Raw genomic sequence first — 18480 nt, forward strand, 5'->3', positions numbered from 1 at the left:
ACTTTAAATGAACTTAAGTTTAAAATTGAAACTTTTTTTATATGAAATAATTCATTATCTTTGTTTAATTATAATTTAGAAATTGCTAAGGAGTGCATCTATATATTCTTATTGAGGAATTTTTAATTTTAAATTGATGTAAGAATGATCATTAAAATTCGTTCGTTTCGAGACGCCCTGTATATTGTATAGTCATGTATATCGTGTGGGTGGTAAAATGTAGGAAGAGAACGCTCGATTGCTTTACGTTGTATGATGGTATACGTCATACAAAGAGAAAAAGAAAAGGAGAAACAGTTTTTTGACCATTAATCGTTTAGCACGATTACTACTTTGCTCCTTCAAAGCTCCTTCTACCCTCAATAACACTGACAATAAACGACGAAGGTCGTCTCGAACAATTGTATAATAAATTTTGACGCATCTCTTCTATTCTATTACATCTGTAAAATTTATTTAACTTTGTAAACTATTTAGCAATTAGGATATTTTAAAAGTGCAACATTTAGAAAATATTATATACTAGAAATATTAAAAGAGAAAGAGAGAGGGACTAATTAATAAAAAATTAAAATTAAAATGAAATTATTATTGATGAGAGCTGGACATAAAATTACGTGTTATATTTAAATGTCGTATTTTTAAAATTGTTGCTGAATATTTATAAATTATAATTTACAATCATTTTGGTTTTATTTATAATCAAATGATTACATATTATTGGAAACGCCATTCTAACATTCTCTTCGGAAAATTTCTAGAATCTTGTACATATAGTTAGAGTAAGATTTCCTATGGGAATCGTCCACACAAGAAAAATAATCAAAAAAATAAGAAAACGGAAGTGCGTCATATGGGCTGAACGAACGTTGAACGTAACTTTAAGTAGACCATGACGGCGGGATGTTACTTTACAAAGCTGTTTTTCGACGAGAGAAAGGAATGGAAAAGTCAGATACAATATAAATATGCGAAACAAACATGATTACGAAAAGCACTCATCTTTCTCTCTCGTTTTGCAAATTTTTTTTATCGCGTCGTATTTAATTTAATCTAACATTTTATTGCACGTATCACTGCAAATCGTAAGCTTGCGAATTAACACGACCTATTTTCCTTTTCGGTCGCGGTTTGTTGATACATATGTACTTGCGTCTTGTTTCTCTTTTTCTCTTTCGTAATAACATATGGCCGGATGAGATAAGGATTCGTAGATAGGACGCGCTGGTACCGTGTACACACTAGAATAAGTCGAGTTTCTTTATAACGCGCGTGTAATAAACGGTTTCTTATTCGATAATGTAATATGTAAGTTTTGTATATAAAAAAAAATTGTGTATATAAAGAATAATGTATTTGACACGTAACATCAAGCTTTGTTTGACATTCGATAAGAATATTTAATATACACAGTGAGAGTTAAAGTAGAATATGTAAATATTTTAATTTTTTTTTAAACACAAAGAAAATATGTAGGATTGTATAAGAATATGTAAAAATTTAAATTGGATAATTTCGAAGGAACGATTTATCTTAAAACATATTCTCTTCAGGATCACTATGATATCTAAATGAATTTATTTTGTAATATGAAACAATTATATATATATTAAAAAATAATTTCAAATTGATAAGTCTACAGTGAAATCTTTAAAGTTAAGATCGTTAGAATACTAGATGCATGTTACTACGTGAATATATTCCTTACTTATTATCAATTTGAAAAGATATTCAAGTATTGTATTTCCGCTGACTCAGCTCGTATAACTCGCTTCGAGATAATATAAAGTTGAGCTCTCTTCTTTAGAATTAGAAGATCGAGTCACAATATTGCTCGAATGCGAAAAACATATGCGAGATATATTTTTTAGTTATACCGATCGTCAATTTTAAAATAAACTACTACAAAAATGAGCGACTCTGCGAATAAATTTCATAAAAATTTCGAGAGAAACAAAGTTCGCCGGTACATCTCGATTTCGAGAAAAATCCAACGTTATCGCGATAGCCATCAGCCACGTGACGAAATAAATTTGACGTAATACGACGAATCGCGCAATTTTGTTCATCGACCTTGTCCTCGATGAAAAGTCTCGGAAATCACCTACGCAGGAAAAGCCGCGCCCTGATAGTTTACCGCCTCGCAAGAAAATTCCGAGGCTCGCGTTCGAGCGATGTAACGCGATGGAAACGTAAAATGGCCAACGGTCGTTCGTAATTTTCTTGGTCGAGATAAAGGGCAAGAGAATATCGCCAAGTTTCTCCATTTTCGATCGTCATACGCGTCTCGCTCACTTATCGTTGAAAGAGAAAAGTCCCGGACGCGTGACCGAATCTATAACGGGTATTTGCGACCAACGTGGAGGAAACTTTTTTTGATCAACAATGGCGTCGTTTGCTGATGTGGCCGGCGTTGTTACCGAGAACGCTTCGGGACGAACGGAACGACGCAAATGGCGCTCGGCTCCTCGTGGTGCCGTCATCTGTCGGCGACAGTTAGTACTAATTGTGACTGTTTACTATATTGTGTATTTCACGAGAGATGGTGCCACCGTGTTAAATTTAATTTCGTGATAAAACATATATGTATTATGTATAGAATATTATAATTTATATTATTTATATATATCTTTATAATTTATAATATTTATATATATATCTATAATTTATAATATTTATATATCTCTATAATTTATAAAATTTATATATCCTGTGTGACATTTCTAATATATATACAAAAGTTTAATTATATATTATATATGCCATAAATATTTATGAAATTATAATTAAATTGCGATTAAATACTATAAAGATATTTGTACAAATAATATTGAATTCAACATGCAATGTGTTATATATATATTATATGTGTATATAAAATATTGGAAAAAACGCCCTTATATAACGCTTTTTGTAAATATAAGAATTATGTTACTATATTTTGACTATAGAAAGTTCAATAGAATAATCTTGTCTTTTATATTTCTTTTGCAGTGTGCAGATTTTGTCAAAGCTGGAGCGGAGCAAGGTTTAACACCATCTGATGTCGTGCTGGCAGCTGACATTACCTTCTCCTGTGTAGCTGACCCACAAGCTGCCAAAGATGTAAGTATTTGTAAAGTTCTACAACTCTTTAAGAATAATTATCCATCTTTTTCGCCGATATAGTTTCTATTAAATTGAATAAAATTATCAAATTTATTAAATTTGTGTGTTAAATAAATGCTTTTTCCAGATGGTATTTGGCAATTGCGGCGTATTGACAGAGATATCTCCTGACAAGAGCTATGTTGAAATGACCGGTATTGACGCAGAGACATCTCAGGATATTGCCGAAGCAATAAACGGCAAAGGTGGTCGTTATTTAGAAGCGCAAGTGCAAGGAAGCAAAACGCAAGCGCAAGAAGGTACTCTGGTGATCCTTGCAGCTGGAGATCGATCGTTGTTTGATGAATGTCAATCTTGTTTCGAGGCTATGGGCAAGAATAGCTTCTATCTCGGTGAAGTCGGAAATGCTTCCAAAATGAATCTTGTGCTTCAATTAATGGCTGGTGTAACTCTGGCAGCTCTGGCTGAAAGTATGGCACTTGCAGATCGTGCCGGACTCCAGCAGAAAGATGTTCTGGAAGTTTTAGAATTGACATCTTTAGCGTGTCCAGCGATACTCGATAAGGGCAAAGGTAATATGGATTTGTCTAGATCACAATTATTTCATTTACGTTTGTATTCACCTTTAATTGCTCTAGTCTAATAATAATATATACATTTCTAATAAATGTAGTAGAAATTCTAACTTAAATTATTTTAATATTTTTAAAGATAATTTTAATTTTTTAATAATTTTAATGATTATACATATTATATGAATCTCATGTTCTCTCAAATTGATTAAAGGCTAATAAAATATGTTTATGAAACTTGTAATTAATGTTATTCTTAATATTTTGTTTTATAGCAATCATTGAGGGCGGTTTTCCCACCCAGCTACCATTGCAACATATGCAAAAAGACCTGAGATTATCTCTAGGTATGAGTGACCAATTGGAACAACCTTTACCGTTGGCTGCTGCAGCGAACGAGGTGTACAAGCATGCTAAGCGTCTCGGATATGGTGAACATGATGCTTCGGCCGTTTATATCAGGGCCAGGTTCTAACGCAACATAGGCTTCATGTTGTCATTGAACTTCGCTATACCGTATTTATTGCGCTACCTGACGTTATTTCCCGCCGCTAACTGAGGAAAAAAGAGAGAGGGTGAGAACAGTAATTGATACTTTAATAAGATACTCGACTTAGTATAGGTCGGCGATTTAGAAATACACACGTCGTTATATTTTGTGCGTATGTTTGCAAAATTTTAAAGAACGTGTTGAAAATGAAACGAAAAAAGCAGTGTATCACAGGAGACTTTTGTCAACGTGCGTTGAGAAGAAAATTGTTGCAAACATTTGTAAAATAATCTTAATATTCTAACTTACTATATATATGAGAATGATGATTTCGATTCTAATTATAATAATACTTTTTTTTTTCTTCTGGCATGTCATAGCGCAATAGTTTTTCGATTAAAGAAACATTTTTCTTCATCTATAAATGAAGGAATAGCGTCGGTTTAACAATCGAGCTCCCCAGTCGCGTCTCGACTTCGATTATGCACGAGACGTCAGATCCAATTATTTCAATTTCAAGAGATTCGCGACGTGTCGAAAATATATGTGCCTTAGGATACCGATTAAAGGAAGGCGTTGAGTGAAATGCGGATTGCATTTCGAAAATTGCAATTGATAATGAACGACACATTGTATCGACGAGATTATCTTAACGATAGACAGACTATACTATGACGATGATAAGTAAAGCGTTGACGACAACAGTTGCAAGGAAGTTTAGAATCAACACATAAGTTTTATGTGATGCAATTGTAAAGTTTAAATTGCGATTATATAATAATTTTGACGATATCTTGCAATAGCCGTTAATCGGGACAATTGCATAATAGCAATAGGACTGATCTTTATTCGTATTCTCGTCTTCTTCATGATCCACATATTCTAGAAAGTAACGTTAAAAAATAACTTTTAACATATTTTATAGATGCACTTTTATTTTGTAGATCTCGAGTTTTTATCTTGCACTTTGTACAACGAACAGCTAATCGTTTACTAACGAATTCGAAGTTACAAACTGTTGTTAATTGGATTATTAATTATTAACAACATTAATAAAAAAAATGAACCGATTTAACAAGCACAAATACAAATCTTTCTCTTATTGGTCATTTAAATTGAATTCTTCAATGAATTGTATGATTATGCCTCAAAGTGATTCTTTCATAGGAAATTTGATAGATGATAGTAGTATATTGTCACATGTAGTTTATCTTTAAATATTTCCAATTATCTCTAGAAAAAAATAACTACTTTATATAACGAATTTGATCATTTGCACTACACATGTTAATGCACAAATCTATATAATAAAATTATATTTTTAAATGTAATTCGTCAATACAAATATATTTTGAATTATATATATATATACATATTTTGATTAAATATATAATAACAACAATATGAAATTTTTTTTCTGTTTGATTATAATATTAATTATTTCATCCTCAAAAAGCTTATATATATGCTTTTGTATTAATATTTATATATAACAACTTTTAGTATATATTATTATAAATACAGTGTAATGCAAATGGCCAGATTTATTATTTGATTTATTATTAATTCATTAATAAACGATTCGAGGAAATATTTTTAATGTTAAAAAGTTTCAGAGATAAAATCGTTTGATATTTTAAATAACATTCCCTTCCTTCTACAAATCTTATTTCTTCTATATTTCATTAAGATTTAAAATACTATTAATTGAATCATTTTGAAATATAATCGCAAAATTCAAGAAAGAATTCTACTTAAATAAGAGAAAGATTTATATTTGTGTTTGATAAATCAGCTCACGTTTATTAGTGCTGTTAATAATTAACAAGTCAATTAACAACATTTTCTATCTTAATGAAACATAGAAGAAATAAGATTTGTAGAAAGAAGGGAATGTTATTTAAAATATTACACGATTTTGTCTCCGAATCCGAATTTTAACATTAGTAATATTTTCTCGCAAGCTTAGTTTTGAAAGCAACAGAAATTTAAATTGTACACTTATAATATTTTGTACTTTTTATTCTATCATTCCATAATTAAAAAACTAAATCCAATCTCGTGGTCGAAATCAAATTGCATACAATAAAATTTTATTTGCTAATAAAAAATATATTAATGAATATTTGCGAATCACTTTCCCAAACCTTAATTTATTTAGTATACGCGGGAGTTTATTTTCTTAAAAGCATCGCGTGTTCGACGCACATCGACTTCTCGGAATAGTCCTTACTATGATGAGGTATCCCATTCTTTCGTACGAGACGCACGATCTTCGCGAGGAGAGGATCCTTCTGATGACGAGAAAGGAAGTGAGTGCGTGGAGCCCTTCCGTTTTCCCAGGACGATCGTGCGATTCTCACGGGCGACACGCGACGAAGTCGAGAACGATCGGAGAGTCGCAAATTGGTTCGCGGAGGAGACCTATGGTCAAGAAAAACGTACGAATTTCCTCCGACATTTTAATGTGAAAGAGGAGACACCGTCGACGTTTTAGGAAAACGCAAAAACAAGTGAGTCCTTCATATTGAAGTAAATTTGCGCCTCTTTTATCAATTATTTTATTTTGTGTGCATTTTTTTCGTTTCCTAGGAAAAGAAGATTTTAGTGATCATAAATTTTTTAGAGAATTTAGAGGATGTAAAAATTAAAAATTGTTGAATTTTTATATTTGATAATTATCAAATATAGAGATTTCCTTCTATAAATTGTTATTTATAGTATTCTTTGTCATGTTTGGATAATAAAATTGTAAATTTTATGTTTAATTGTTAATTTAGGCGATAATTATAGCTTTTTAAAAAGAAATATTTAGCGATGAATGTTTTAAGGAAGATACTGAATAAGATAAGGAATGAAGAAACGTTCGCGCGCTCTTGGAAAAGAAACCTAAGCAAAGTTTTTTATATAGAGTATTCGTTTTCAGATTCGCATTTGATTCTCACACATAAAATAATCCTCTAGATTATCTGCTTATTTGTCTGTAATAGATATTTCTCGAAGTCGAATGGAAAATCGTGTCGTACACTTGACAAGGTCTCAAATTTGTGCGTATGAGCATGTGCGGGAAATTACGTAGTGTATAGCTGAAATAAAAATGGCTTAGCGCCATATCATCGTACGACAACATGTAATTAGACATTTACACAATCATACAATCATATGTCTAAATAAATAACATTATAATGACAATTGTATGAATATAAGTCGCAACTGGCGTGTGGGATGTATGTGTGGAGAGATAGCAAAAAGATATATTAATTATTCTACAGCATAAAAGAAAAATATATATACATATAATTAGTAAATATTAAGTTTAATAAAAGGAAAAAAAACAAACTGAAAATAATAATATGGGAGAAATTAGTATGAATGCGAGTGAATGAATGAGAGTATACATCATGCGCGTTATGTCAGTAACAGACATTATATGTTTTGTCACGGATACAATGGTTTTTGAATAAATATCTATTTGAACTATGAATTTCATCTGTCCTGTCCCTGGATAGGTATTTGTTTACATCTATTTGAATTCTTTGAATTATTCAGTTTGTGCCAAATATCGTTTTCCAGTCATTTTTAAGCCTTCCGTTTCTTCTTCTCCTAGTAATTGATTCAATAAGTATCATTGTCAATTAAGCGTGTCATTTTATAGATTACATTTGATATTTGCATTTTTTATTTTATATATATTTCAAATAATTATTTAAATTCTTTAGACACAAATTATATAAAGGAACATTATGTATAAAATTTTACTATAGTACTACTTTCAAAAATATCTTTAATATATCCTGTTTTATATTTCTATCTTTTCCTTATTATTTATAATAATTAAAGAAAGTAGTTCATAAAAAAATTAATTCACTTATATGTGTGTTTATAGATTCTCAGAGAAATTCAATTCTTTTCGTCATATCATATCTTTATCTTTTGTTATTCATTATACCTTTTAAATAAATAATGAGTAAAATATCTTAAGCTGTTAAACTTTGAAATCTGAAATTATTTTTTGTGCGGATTTCTTTAATTTGCATGTTATATATATTTAACCAAAGTCAAGTCTTATTATTGTTATTTATATTCAAATGTCCTTGATTTGAACTATTAAAGAAAATTGAGTTCCAAGTCTATTAAACAATTTGATCGTTTATATTCAATTCCGAATTGTATAAACTTGAAGCTCAATAATTTATATTTCGAATTATATTAAAATACTTTAATATATATTGTATATTTATATGTCTGAATCTTAGTTATATCAATTGTCAACTTTTTATAACTTGTAATGCATGTATACAACACAAAGGACATCTTACAATTGGCATATTTTACTTGCATGTTCCAAATATTTATCAGAGATTAATCAATATTTTTAATTTTAATTAATTTCTAGAATATACTATTAAAATATTTTATGATAATGTGATACATGTGTAATTTTAAAAAGGCATGAGTGATAATAGGTTTCCAAGAGAAACACAAAAGTTAAAATAATAATATTATTTGACATCATATTGATTAAAACATGATTTAAATTTGGTCAATATAACATTAAAATGACATTTGATTTTTGTTCCTTTTTTGGGCTAGAGTAAATAAAGTAATCTTTGGTTAAAATTTAAATTTATAGATACTAAATATAACAACACATACAAATAAAATAAATCACAGCGAAACAAAATATTTATTATTCTCGTTACGGATTATCGAAAGAATCAGAATAGTAAAAATAGTACAGAATACTAAAAATAGTAAAAATGTTCGTTATATTAATGTTTACAGTATTCTTGCAATCGTAATTTCTCGAGTATCCGTATCAATATTTTTTTTTAATCTCGATACTTTTTTCCAACACAACCCTAACAACACACATGCCCAAAACGTGTCTAGAGGATGACCTCTCGATGACGAGAGAACATATAAAATATCCTTCGGCTGCCTCTAGATATTCTATAGACGTCTTTTGGACACGGTGTTGTGTTGTAGGAAATATAATTTCTCATGTTCGGAAAGAAACATACATTATCTGTTTGATTAGTTTATCGAAAACGAAATTTTTTTCATATCTATTTACTTACTTATCTATTTACCTCAAAGAAAGATATCTAAAATACTTTCTAATATCTCTCTCAGCGAATATCGATGACAATCTGTGTAGTTGTAGCTCCGATTTACATACACGCACGCGCACACGAGTCAATGTGAAGAACGACAAACGCCGATAGCGATAGCGTCGTATCTGTGCGCTGGACTAATGGTGGGGATGACAGCAGGGCGGGGAGGGGGAAGCAGGCGTGACGTACTCGCCTGGTAGCGGGGCGGGAAAGGAGGGGATACCCTCGCTGCCGTCAGATGACACCTGTGGCTCGACCCCCACGATCAGTCCATCCGCGACCGTACGCGCGTTGCTTTACTGTGTTGTTTTTACGCGTCCTCGCTTACGCGCACAAACACCTACACACACGTGACGCAGTCGGATTCGCACGTACGTTTGCTAGAGCGTGCGCGTACATACGCGCTGATTGTACGTCATAAAACGGACACACGTACACGCGCGTACTTGTCGCGCCCCACGCGCAATATCAATGTCAATTGTCATCGATCGATGTAGCGGTATCGAGGAGCGGAGAGCCCAGCGGGAAGAAACGGTATTTATTTCACGTATATATTATATTCTGGCGCGAGGTTCGAAATTCGCCGAGTTCGAATTTCGATGCCACTGCCCCGAGAAAAATGTGCGCGACTCCCGTGTTTATCTGTGCCAATAGTGTAAATTCTTTCTCTCGCGCGTGTACTTGTTGCCATTCGTTCATTATCGTACTATTACTACTGACTGCTAACATAGATAAACATTGGAGTTTCCGACTTGGGAGCAAGTTTGCTCCTCTCGAGAGCGATCAATGACGTCATAGTTCCGCCTCGAGTTGCGAGTCCAAATGAAATTAACACGTACCAAGTAAATTCAAGCGTGGAATTAGGTTAGGTTTAATTTTCACGAATTCCCGGAGCGAAATGTAAATTTCGCCTTGTCTGAAAATAGCGGCTCAATAATATCGCGAATTTGTTTTCGTTGCGAAATCGCTTCCGTTGGCGAATAAAGCAGAAGAATCGGGTCTTTGCGTATCGGTGATATATGGAAAATTGACCTTGTCAATTTTAAGATTGCGAGAAAAGTATCTTTGCGATAAATCGTCGTGAATAAACATGAAGGTTATTTTCGCGTAGAGATTAGTTCTCTCTCTCTCTCTCCCCTCCATTTCTTCCTCCCTCTCTCTCTCTCTTTCTCGTGTATACGGGGGTTATTTTCGTCTATTCGGAAGCTTCGAGTTTGTCGCTGATTCGATCTTTGAGATTCCTTCTAGAGTTCCGAGAGAAGCGCGTTTCGTCGCGTTCTATTGTCAATTGACAGCTGTCAGCTGCGGTTATCGCGGAGGCTCGAAAGTGGCCTATCGCGGATATGCCATGTCGAGTCGAGGCCGATCGACGTCGCATGTAGATCCTAGGAACAAGGTCGTCGATGTGGAGCGTTACTTTCTAGACGGCGCGGCGTTTCCGATGTAACCAAGAATCACCGAGAATCGTCCTCATCGCGAAAATGCACGTGTCATGCGCGTGTCGGATCTATGCGAATATATGTCATTGTCGTTGAGAATTAGCGAGAATCCGTGAATGTCACTCTTGGATATAATACTTGCTCAAACGTTTGTCGCTGAATTATTTCCGGTTCCGATTTGGCGAAAATTATTTGAAACGGTCGGAACATAAATATCTCTCTCTCTCTCTCTCTCTGTGAAAATTATTACAGATTATGATAATGTTTTATGGTGATTTAGCAATTTGTTATGGCACAATATCAGTGAAAATTCTTATGTTTGATTTTTACAAATATTTTAAATATTCCATGTTTCTATGACATCATAGATACAGAATTGATACGAGATAGAATAAACATCTTTTGAAAAGTGTTTATTTAGTGAATGTCTCTAATCCTACGCATTTACAGGATATCTAATAAAGTGCACACACAATATAATAATAAAGATAAAGATTTTTATCATGTTTCAATATTACTATAATAATTTTTATTATTTAGAATAATTTTTTGGAAACAATAATGAAATAAAAAAATGCTTTCTAGTTTCCTGTTTATTTTTTCACGAAAAATCACGTCCGTTGCATTCGATTGTGCCATGACTAATTGGACCCTCCAGCAGTAATTGAAAAATTGTTTATATTAATAGGCAAAATAAACAAGTCGATTTGGATTGATAATGCATTAATAAATTAATATAAAACAAAATTGCAGCGTCTTTCTGTTCGATAATATTATGCGAGTCGCGGTTAAAGAATCAAGGTATTGAGTCTCTCGCGCGGACTTCTTTATCTTCTTCTATAATAGGCGTGTCTTTTTCGTAATAGCGCTTTATTCTCGCAGCTCGCGGCGAGAAAACGGAGCACGACCCGCATGACCGTCAATGCGAAACGGTGACACGTTTCGCTCGGGACACGCAAGAGATTTGGATCCCGTTTGCGGTGCGGCTGCCGCGTCGTCGGTTACTTATTAATGACGACAATTCTCATCTATGTAGTATCGATGGAACGGCTCTGGCGCCCGATAATTCCGGCTCACCAAGTCGAATAACCGCCGCGAGAAAAAAGAGAGAAGCGTAGCAGATTCTATTCTTCTCGCGCAACTTTTTGCTCCATTTCTCGAATGCCGCGGATTCCGTATTAAAATATCGTACGTTTTTAATTCGTAAATACAACAGTTCTGGAAAAAATTATCATTTGGAAATTTCCAATTTTCAAAAAAAAAAATTCTCAATTTAAATATCTAAACTTATATACCTTTGCCTCTATTGCTCTTTCGACACTTTTGTTGGGAAAAATTAATAATTTTGTTGATCAATAAAGATTTCTTTCAAGACAGCAATGCAAATTCTCAAAAGATGATGTCATGATATTCGTTGTTTTACACATTTTTAAAATGTGATGCGTATAAAAAATTAATATTTATCCTTCAACTGATGAAATTATGATAAATCTATGCAATTTGTATGTATTTTTAATTTTTAAATGTTACGAAAAATTGATTGTAAATCATATTTTTTGTTATCTTCGTTAGTTTCATAAATAGATTTTAAATATTTCTGATCAGATATTTCATCTATACATACAGCTATCATTTCTACATATATTACTTGCGAATTTACAAAATTGTTTAAACTTTTGTGAATTTCTCAAAGTCTTGAATAAATGAAAAACAGAAATTTTCCACGCATACATTCAAAAAAGAAATTTATATATAATATTGAGAATTTTTTTATTTACATTTATGACTTTATTCATCTTTGAAAATAATAATAGTTTAAATATTTAAAAAATTGAATTCGTTTAATTATAATAAAATGAGGGAGAGATTTAATTAAATGTAACTTGCTTATTTAACCGCTTTTATTTCCCTATACATTAATTTGAATGATGAACGTTCCGTTGTAATTTCATTAATTCGACAGAAATATCCGATTGATCTAATGACGTAGTTTTATTGAAATAACAAAATATTTGTCGTGTCAACGATACTTCACGGATGTAATTATGTTTGTGAGGCCGGAACGCGCGCGTTCACGTGTGAAGTATCGGTCGATGAGAAGAGCAAGCGAGAGGTGCGAAGCTGCTTGTGGGGAAAACAGCGTGGACAAGATTACGATGGCGACGTCGTGTCGACACACATACACACATATGCGCACACGTACATATATCGAGTTGAATCGAGTCGAGTCCCTCTCTTTCCGTAACTCGAAGCAGAAAATTCACCTCGGTTCGAGTATCCTCCGGAGATTAACCCTTTCCGGTCGAAGGATTTCAATCGCAATCGCGATGCATTGTGTCTTACCTAAGCAAATTCGAAGCGATCTAAGAACAGCTGTGACATTTTCTTCGAATTTTCTTCGAAATTCTTCCTTCGGAAGAAGGACTTAAGATTCGATCAAAATTTATATACTCTATTTCCGTAATGCTCTATTTCCGTAATACTCTATTTCCGTAATGTTAAACGATAATTTTTAGAAATATAACAATTAGGAAATCACAGAACATAATTGTAGGCAAAGTAGTGATTTGATTTGATTGAATTAATATTATCTTTATAATTTTTACACGTTAAATTAGTGAAACAAATTTAATTTTAGTAACGCTACTTGCATGTTGCTGTATATAACAATAAATATACTAATATATTAACATTACAACACATGTTTCAATTATTAAATTAATAATAATACATTAGAGTGTATTATTATTAATTTAATAATTAAAATGAAAAGTATTAATTAGTTAAATTATTTATTAATTATTAAATTATCTAAATTATAGAGAAATATTATTTTGTCAAAGAATATCACGAATTATAATCATTATATTTTAATGATACACAGAGTAAAAATTAAATGCATTCAACATCGAAGGAAAATCGGTCGGCTTTAGTAGGGGAAAAATCGGTTACGTGAACAAGTTGTATTCGTGTTAACAAGTCAAGTCTCGTCGTCTTGCATTCCAAGGTGCGAATTCCGGAGCGGTTTTCTTTTAGAGAGGGAACGAGAGAGAAAGAAAGAAAGAGAGAGAGAAGTGGAGCGCTTACGGTACCGATTTTCCAACATATATTTAACGTCGCTCTTTCTTTTTACTCTCTGCCAATTTTCATTTACCCAACAAGCGAAGGACTCTGACATGTGGGACAGAATACGCAAAACGTAACCACAAATCGTCGATGAACTATGGAATTCAATTTTGCTTATTCGATACTAAGAGATAACGATGCTTGCGTCATGGAAGCTTAAATGTACACCTCGAATGTAATTTTTTTTAAAAGATAGCAAAATTGGAAAATGTAAAAAGCGCATATTTAAATTTACATGATTATTATTTATATAAATTTAATCGATTGAAATCTAAAAGTAGGAAAGTAAAACATGTTTGTGAAATTTGAAGGTCCAAAAAATAAATCAAGGAATAAATTTTATATCCTGAATAAAAAAATATACTCTTATTATCTTTTTATTTTTCACATCTTCTTTAATATCTTGACATTCAAGATTTTCTTTTTCATTTAACTCTCCCTTTTGATTTCTTTAATTAGTAACTTTCTCAATTCTTTTAATAATTAATATAATTAAATAACACGCGCGCAGTTCTCTCATCGGAATATGATTTATGCTTTCCTTTTCGAGAAAAATTACGAAAATGAGGTCTACAGAGAAGCGCTTCTTTCACTCGAGGTTGTTACGCAAAAGCGCAAGATGCTATTTTGTAGTCGGCGAAAATAATAGGCGATGCTGCCGTAGAAAATAGGGTAAGGTACCCGATCGGGACGGCCCCCTTGAATCGCATCGCATTTAAGATGCATCAATACATTTGCATCCTATTGAATTGCATTTATCCGAGCGGCAGAGAATGAAGCGCGCCGCCAGTCGATCCGTGCCGTTTAACGACTCGCGAAAATAGCGACTCGACGAGTAGGTCGTTTGTAACACCGAATACTTTCGACTTTGGCGAGAACGGTGTGTATCAACCGGTTCATATAAAGGGATATCTCTCGCCCGGTGTTTCGATCTGCCGTGTGTATTTCTCTGCGCGCGAATTATTGCGGCGTAACTTTCAGCGCGGCCGCGCTCGTGGAATCTCTCGCATGGAATGCCCCGCTTTTGGAATCTCTCTTTCTTTCTTTCTTTTTTCTTCTAGGAACCTCAAATTATGCCCCTTTCCCGTTCAAGAGGCGAATCATTCGATTTACGCACTTCCGAATCGGTTCCTTTGAAGCGTATAATTTATCGGTCATTCGAAAATTACAGATTATTGGGATTTCCGAGTTTCGAATTGAAATTAGTTTTTTGATTTGATGTTTTCATACGATAGTTACTCGCCCTCTTTGCAAAGAAAATTACAGATAGCTCTTCGAATAAAATCCGACATTATCAAATATTTAATTATAAAAAGATCGAAGAAAGCTTCGAGATTTTTCAAACATTTTCTGTAGATCTCTTCAAAATTATATCTCCGATGTTAATTATTTCTTTGCGGATAGTTCTTGTTTTTTCTCGTGTTGGGGAAAGAGCGTCTTTTAAAAAATAAGAGAGAAATCTCGAAATGTTCTTTACAGATTATTAAATTATAACAAGTTTTTCGCGTCGATCGTGGGACTTTCGATATCGCTAGAATAATAATTCGAGTTTGCGGGCGGAGCAAGAAGACGCACGCGGTGAAAGTGCATAGAGATGTGAAGGCGGCAAAGCTGAAAGTGAGAGAAAGGAATAATTGCGATTTGTAACATGGAATGTTGTAACGGGAAGGATTCCTAGGATTCAAATCATAACACGACCTTCTTTATCCTTTTAAGCCTTCCCGAGGCGATCATAAATCACTGCACGCATTTAGAAACTTGGCATTCTTTCTTTTCTTTTCTTTTCTTTTTTTTTTTTTTTACAAATAAGGAACTAGTGATTTTACAGTTCGTTCAATCAGTTTCGAATTGTTTCCAAGGGACGTTTCAGAAATCATATTGTCCTATTGTTAATTGTATACCTTTTCTGATGTTGACATTGTAAATTCTTGTAACTAAACTAAAATTTTTGTTAGTCATTTCAAAAACTACGAAATATTTTGCAATTCTTTTTGTTCCTGACAAAGAGCTTTTGATTCTTTGAATATTATTTCGACGCATTTGTTTAAGAAAAATTGTAAGTTGTTCAAATAATTTATAGCGAAATGCAGCTATCAAACATTTTTCTTAGAAATTAAATTAGAAAGAAACACTGATGTAGGTACGTAGTCTCAATATTATACGATTAACTGGGCGATTGCTTTTCTGAAAACTTAGGGAATGAATGTAGAATGTTAGAATTGTCGGGCAAGGAACACCACAATCAGACTTTCAGATATACTTGGGAATTTTGATAACGCTAATGACATTGCTAGTTAGCGATTTGTAATTGGTAAACTCGAAACGCGCCCTACGCGATAGTTAATCTTACGTCAATTTATGCCGAGTTTATCACTTCTTGTTTACGCGCTTTTTTTCTTATCACGCCGACATTAAGATAAACAAGTAGCTTCACATAACGTTTTATCGAGATTCGCAAGAATGGCGCCGATCGAGTTCGGTCTGCTGGTCGCGAGGCAGTAATTTCTATAGATAAGAGTAGCGGCTAATCTGCGTTAATTCTAGAATGTAAACCTTTTTAAATCTTTCTTGTAGTATTTATTTTTTTACAATATTTTTAATTTTTAATCTCTCAAATTTTTGTCTTTTAAAATAATTTCCGGAAAAATTTTAAACTATTTTTTTTGATAGTATTAAATTTAAATTTAATTAAGTAAATTTTTTTCTATTATTTTTATTGCAAAACCATACATTCTAACATTTAAGACAAGAGTGAATCTTGTCTTGTTTTTAAAAGACATGTGTATCCTCTTCTTTTAAAAGGATGATGTGAGCTTTTGGAAATTTTTTATATATTTATTTTTTTGTTTCTTGATAGAAGATTAGCCGTAATTATAAAGACAGATTGTACAGATATAGGTTTAAAATATTTATATCAATAATGTAAGAAAAATATACAAGCAAATCGAAATGTTTAACAATTATTAAAAAACAATCATATATATATATATCGATTCGTTTTCTCTTTAATGACAAGCTAAATTAAAGAAGCATTAAGAAGCAGTTCAAATACATTCATTTCATGTTTGTCGATCATTACCAAAGCAATCATACATATCGCTGTAAATATTTGCGTACCATCTGTGGTCTGGCTTTTATTGAATCTATTATTGAGATTTCATATCGCAGTCTTCTCCTACTTTGTATTAATGATTTTAATAAAAGGAATATTACTACTAATAAAATGAAATTTACATGAAATTTATTTCAATAATATATACACAAAATATAAGATATATTATACAGAAGTACACATGCAGCGATATATATTTGATAAGAAAATAATTTAAAAATAATAATAAAAAATTGAGAAACTTCAAGAAATTCCAATTTCTTTTCAAACACTATAAATGTTATGATTTTCTTCCTAGTTTTTTAATCACGTGCAAAAAGTATCACTTTAATAGAGATGGAAAAATAAAATATTCGAAATATTCGAACAAGTTTGAAGTAGATTTTCAGATATTTATACTCTTCGAGGAAGAAATCAATCGATAATAAACATCTTCTTGGTATAATAATGAATACTTCCGTAATGAAAAGATTCAGATTGATAGTTCAATGTGTCAGGCTCGATTCGACTCGGCTCGAGTCGGCTCAATCCGAGCTGGCTTCGCTCTTGCTCGGCTCGACTCGACTCGGCGGAACATCTCGAAGCCGGCGTCCAATCACGCGAGCGGATTTGCGATCACGTGACGCCGCGAGCTCGCGCTTGCAGTTTACGAAGCGTCACAGATCGAGGAAACGTTCTTTTCACTCTGTTTTCGCGACCGTTTATAAATAAACCACCTCACCTGGTGCCGTTCCGCTCTACGACGACACGCGTAGCACCTTCGTCGTGCGTTCGGAAGCGCGTGCCTACCCTCTCCCGTGGTCAATTTCCGAATATCGCTCGCTCACGTTTGCGGAGGGGAATGCTAAGATGTTGGAGGACGGCGTCGTGTTGCGGCACACTTCGGTCGGAAGAAGATCGCGAAGCCTGGCACAGATCTTGAGACAAAGACTTTCGAAAAAAAGATTGTGTTTTCAAGAATCTCGAATGAGGTAAGAAGGATCTGTGTGAACGTTATATTGTAATGGGGTACAGTTACATCGTAATAACGTTATTCTGGATTTCACCGCGTGCCTTTAACATCATGGTGTTGTTCTTCTATCAAATTCTTCCATATACGGAGAATTTTAGCGGTTATATATTAGTCATTATATGAACTAAGAAAGGAATTAAATGTACGAAATAGAATGAAATAGATTTGAAATTGGAAGTATCGTAGAATTGAGCCTGGAACAATGAATTATGTATGTAGGTTAAGTGCTTGTACGACTCCAATATGGCGCCGAATTTCATGATAATTTCAGGTTAAGATAGCAAGAGAATTTACTTGTTTGAATATTTTCTTTTTTACTCCACCTCGATGTTTTCAATAAATATTTACTCGCTGTCAATTGAATAGTATACGTGTACGTGTGAGATAGACGCTTAATCACGCCGAGATAAATATCGATAACCAATCGTGACATTAGATACCGTAGGTATTACGATTAAAATGAAATAATTTGAAATTTGACTACGCTTTATCTATTGTCAATAT

The 18480-nt window shown here is 32.9% G+C and overlaps 2 protein-coding genes across 3 annotated transcripts in view; both read left to right on the forward strand.

Annotated features, from left to right (window-relative positions):
- Nucleotides 1-4686, forward strand: part of LOC105248880 (putative oxidoreductase GLYR1 homolog) — a 32101-nt gene extending 27415 nt beyond the window's left edge. The window contains exons 8-10 of the mRNA XM_011253920.3: nt 2995-3105; nt 3236-3680; nt 3956-4686. Of these exons, the coding sequence (XP_011252222.1) occupies nt 2995-3105; nt 3236-3680; nt 3956-4155 (756 nt within the window). The 3' untranslated portion in view covers nt 4156-4686. The remainder of the gene's footprint in view (nt 1-2994; nt 3106-3235; nt 3681-3955) is intronic.
- Nucleotides 4687-9541: 4855 nt separating this feature from the next.
- Nucleotides 9542-18480, forward strand: part of LOC105257711 (AF4/FMR2 family member 4) — a 201692-nt gene continuing 192753 nt past the window's right edge. Inside the window, exon 1 of one of the 2 annotated variants that reach the window (XM_025409695.1) lies at nt 9542-9821. The gene's annotated coding sequence lies outside the window, so the exon portion shown is untranslated. Of the gene's footprint in view, nt 9822-17637; nt 17936-18480 lie in introns of those variants that run through there. The other variant, XM_025409697.1, reaches the window with a different exon arrangement.

Source organism: Camponotus floridanus, unplaced genomic scaffold (genome assembly GCF_003227725.1).
Source record: "Camponotus floridanus strain SB8 unplaced genomic scaffold, Cflo_v7.5 scaffold28, whole genome shotgun sequence".
NCBI classification, from domain to species: Eukaryota; Metazoa; Arthropoda; class Insecta; order Hymenoptera; family Formicidae; genus Camponotus; species Camponotus floridanus.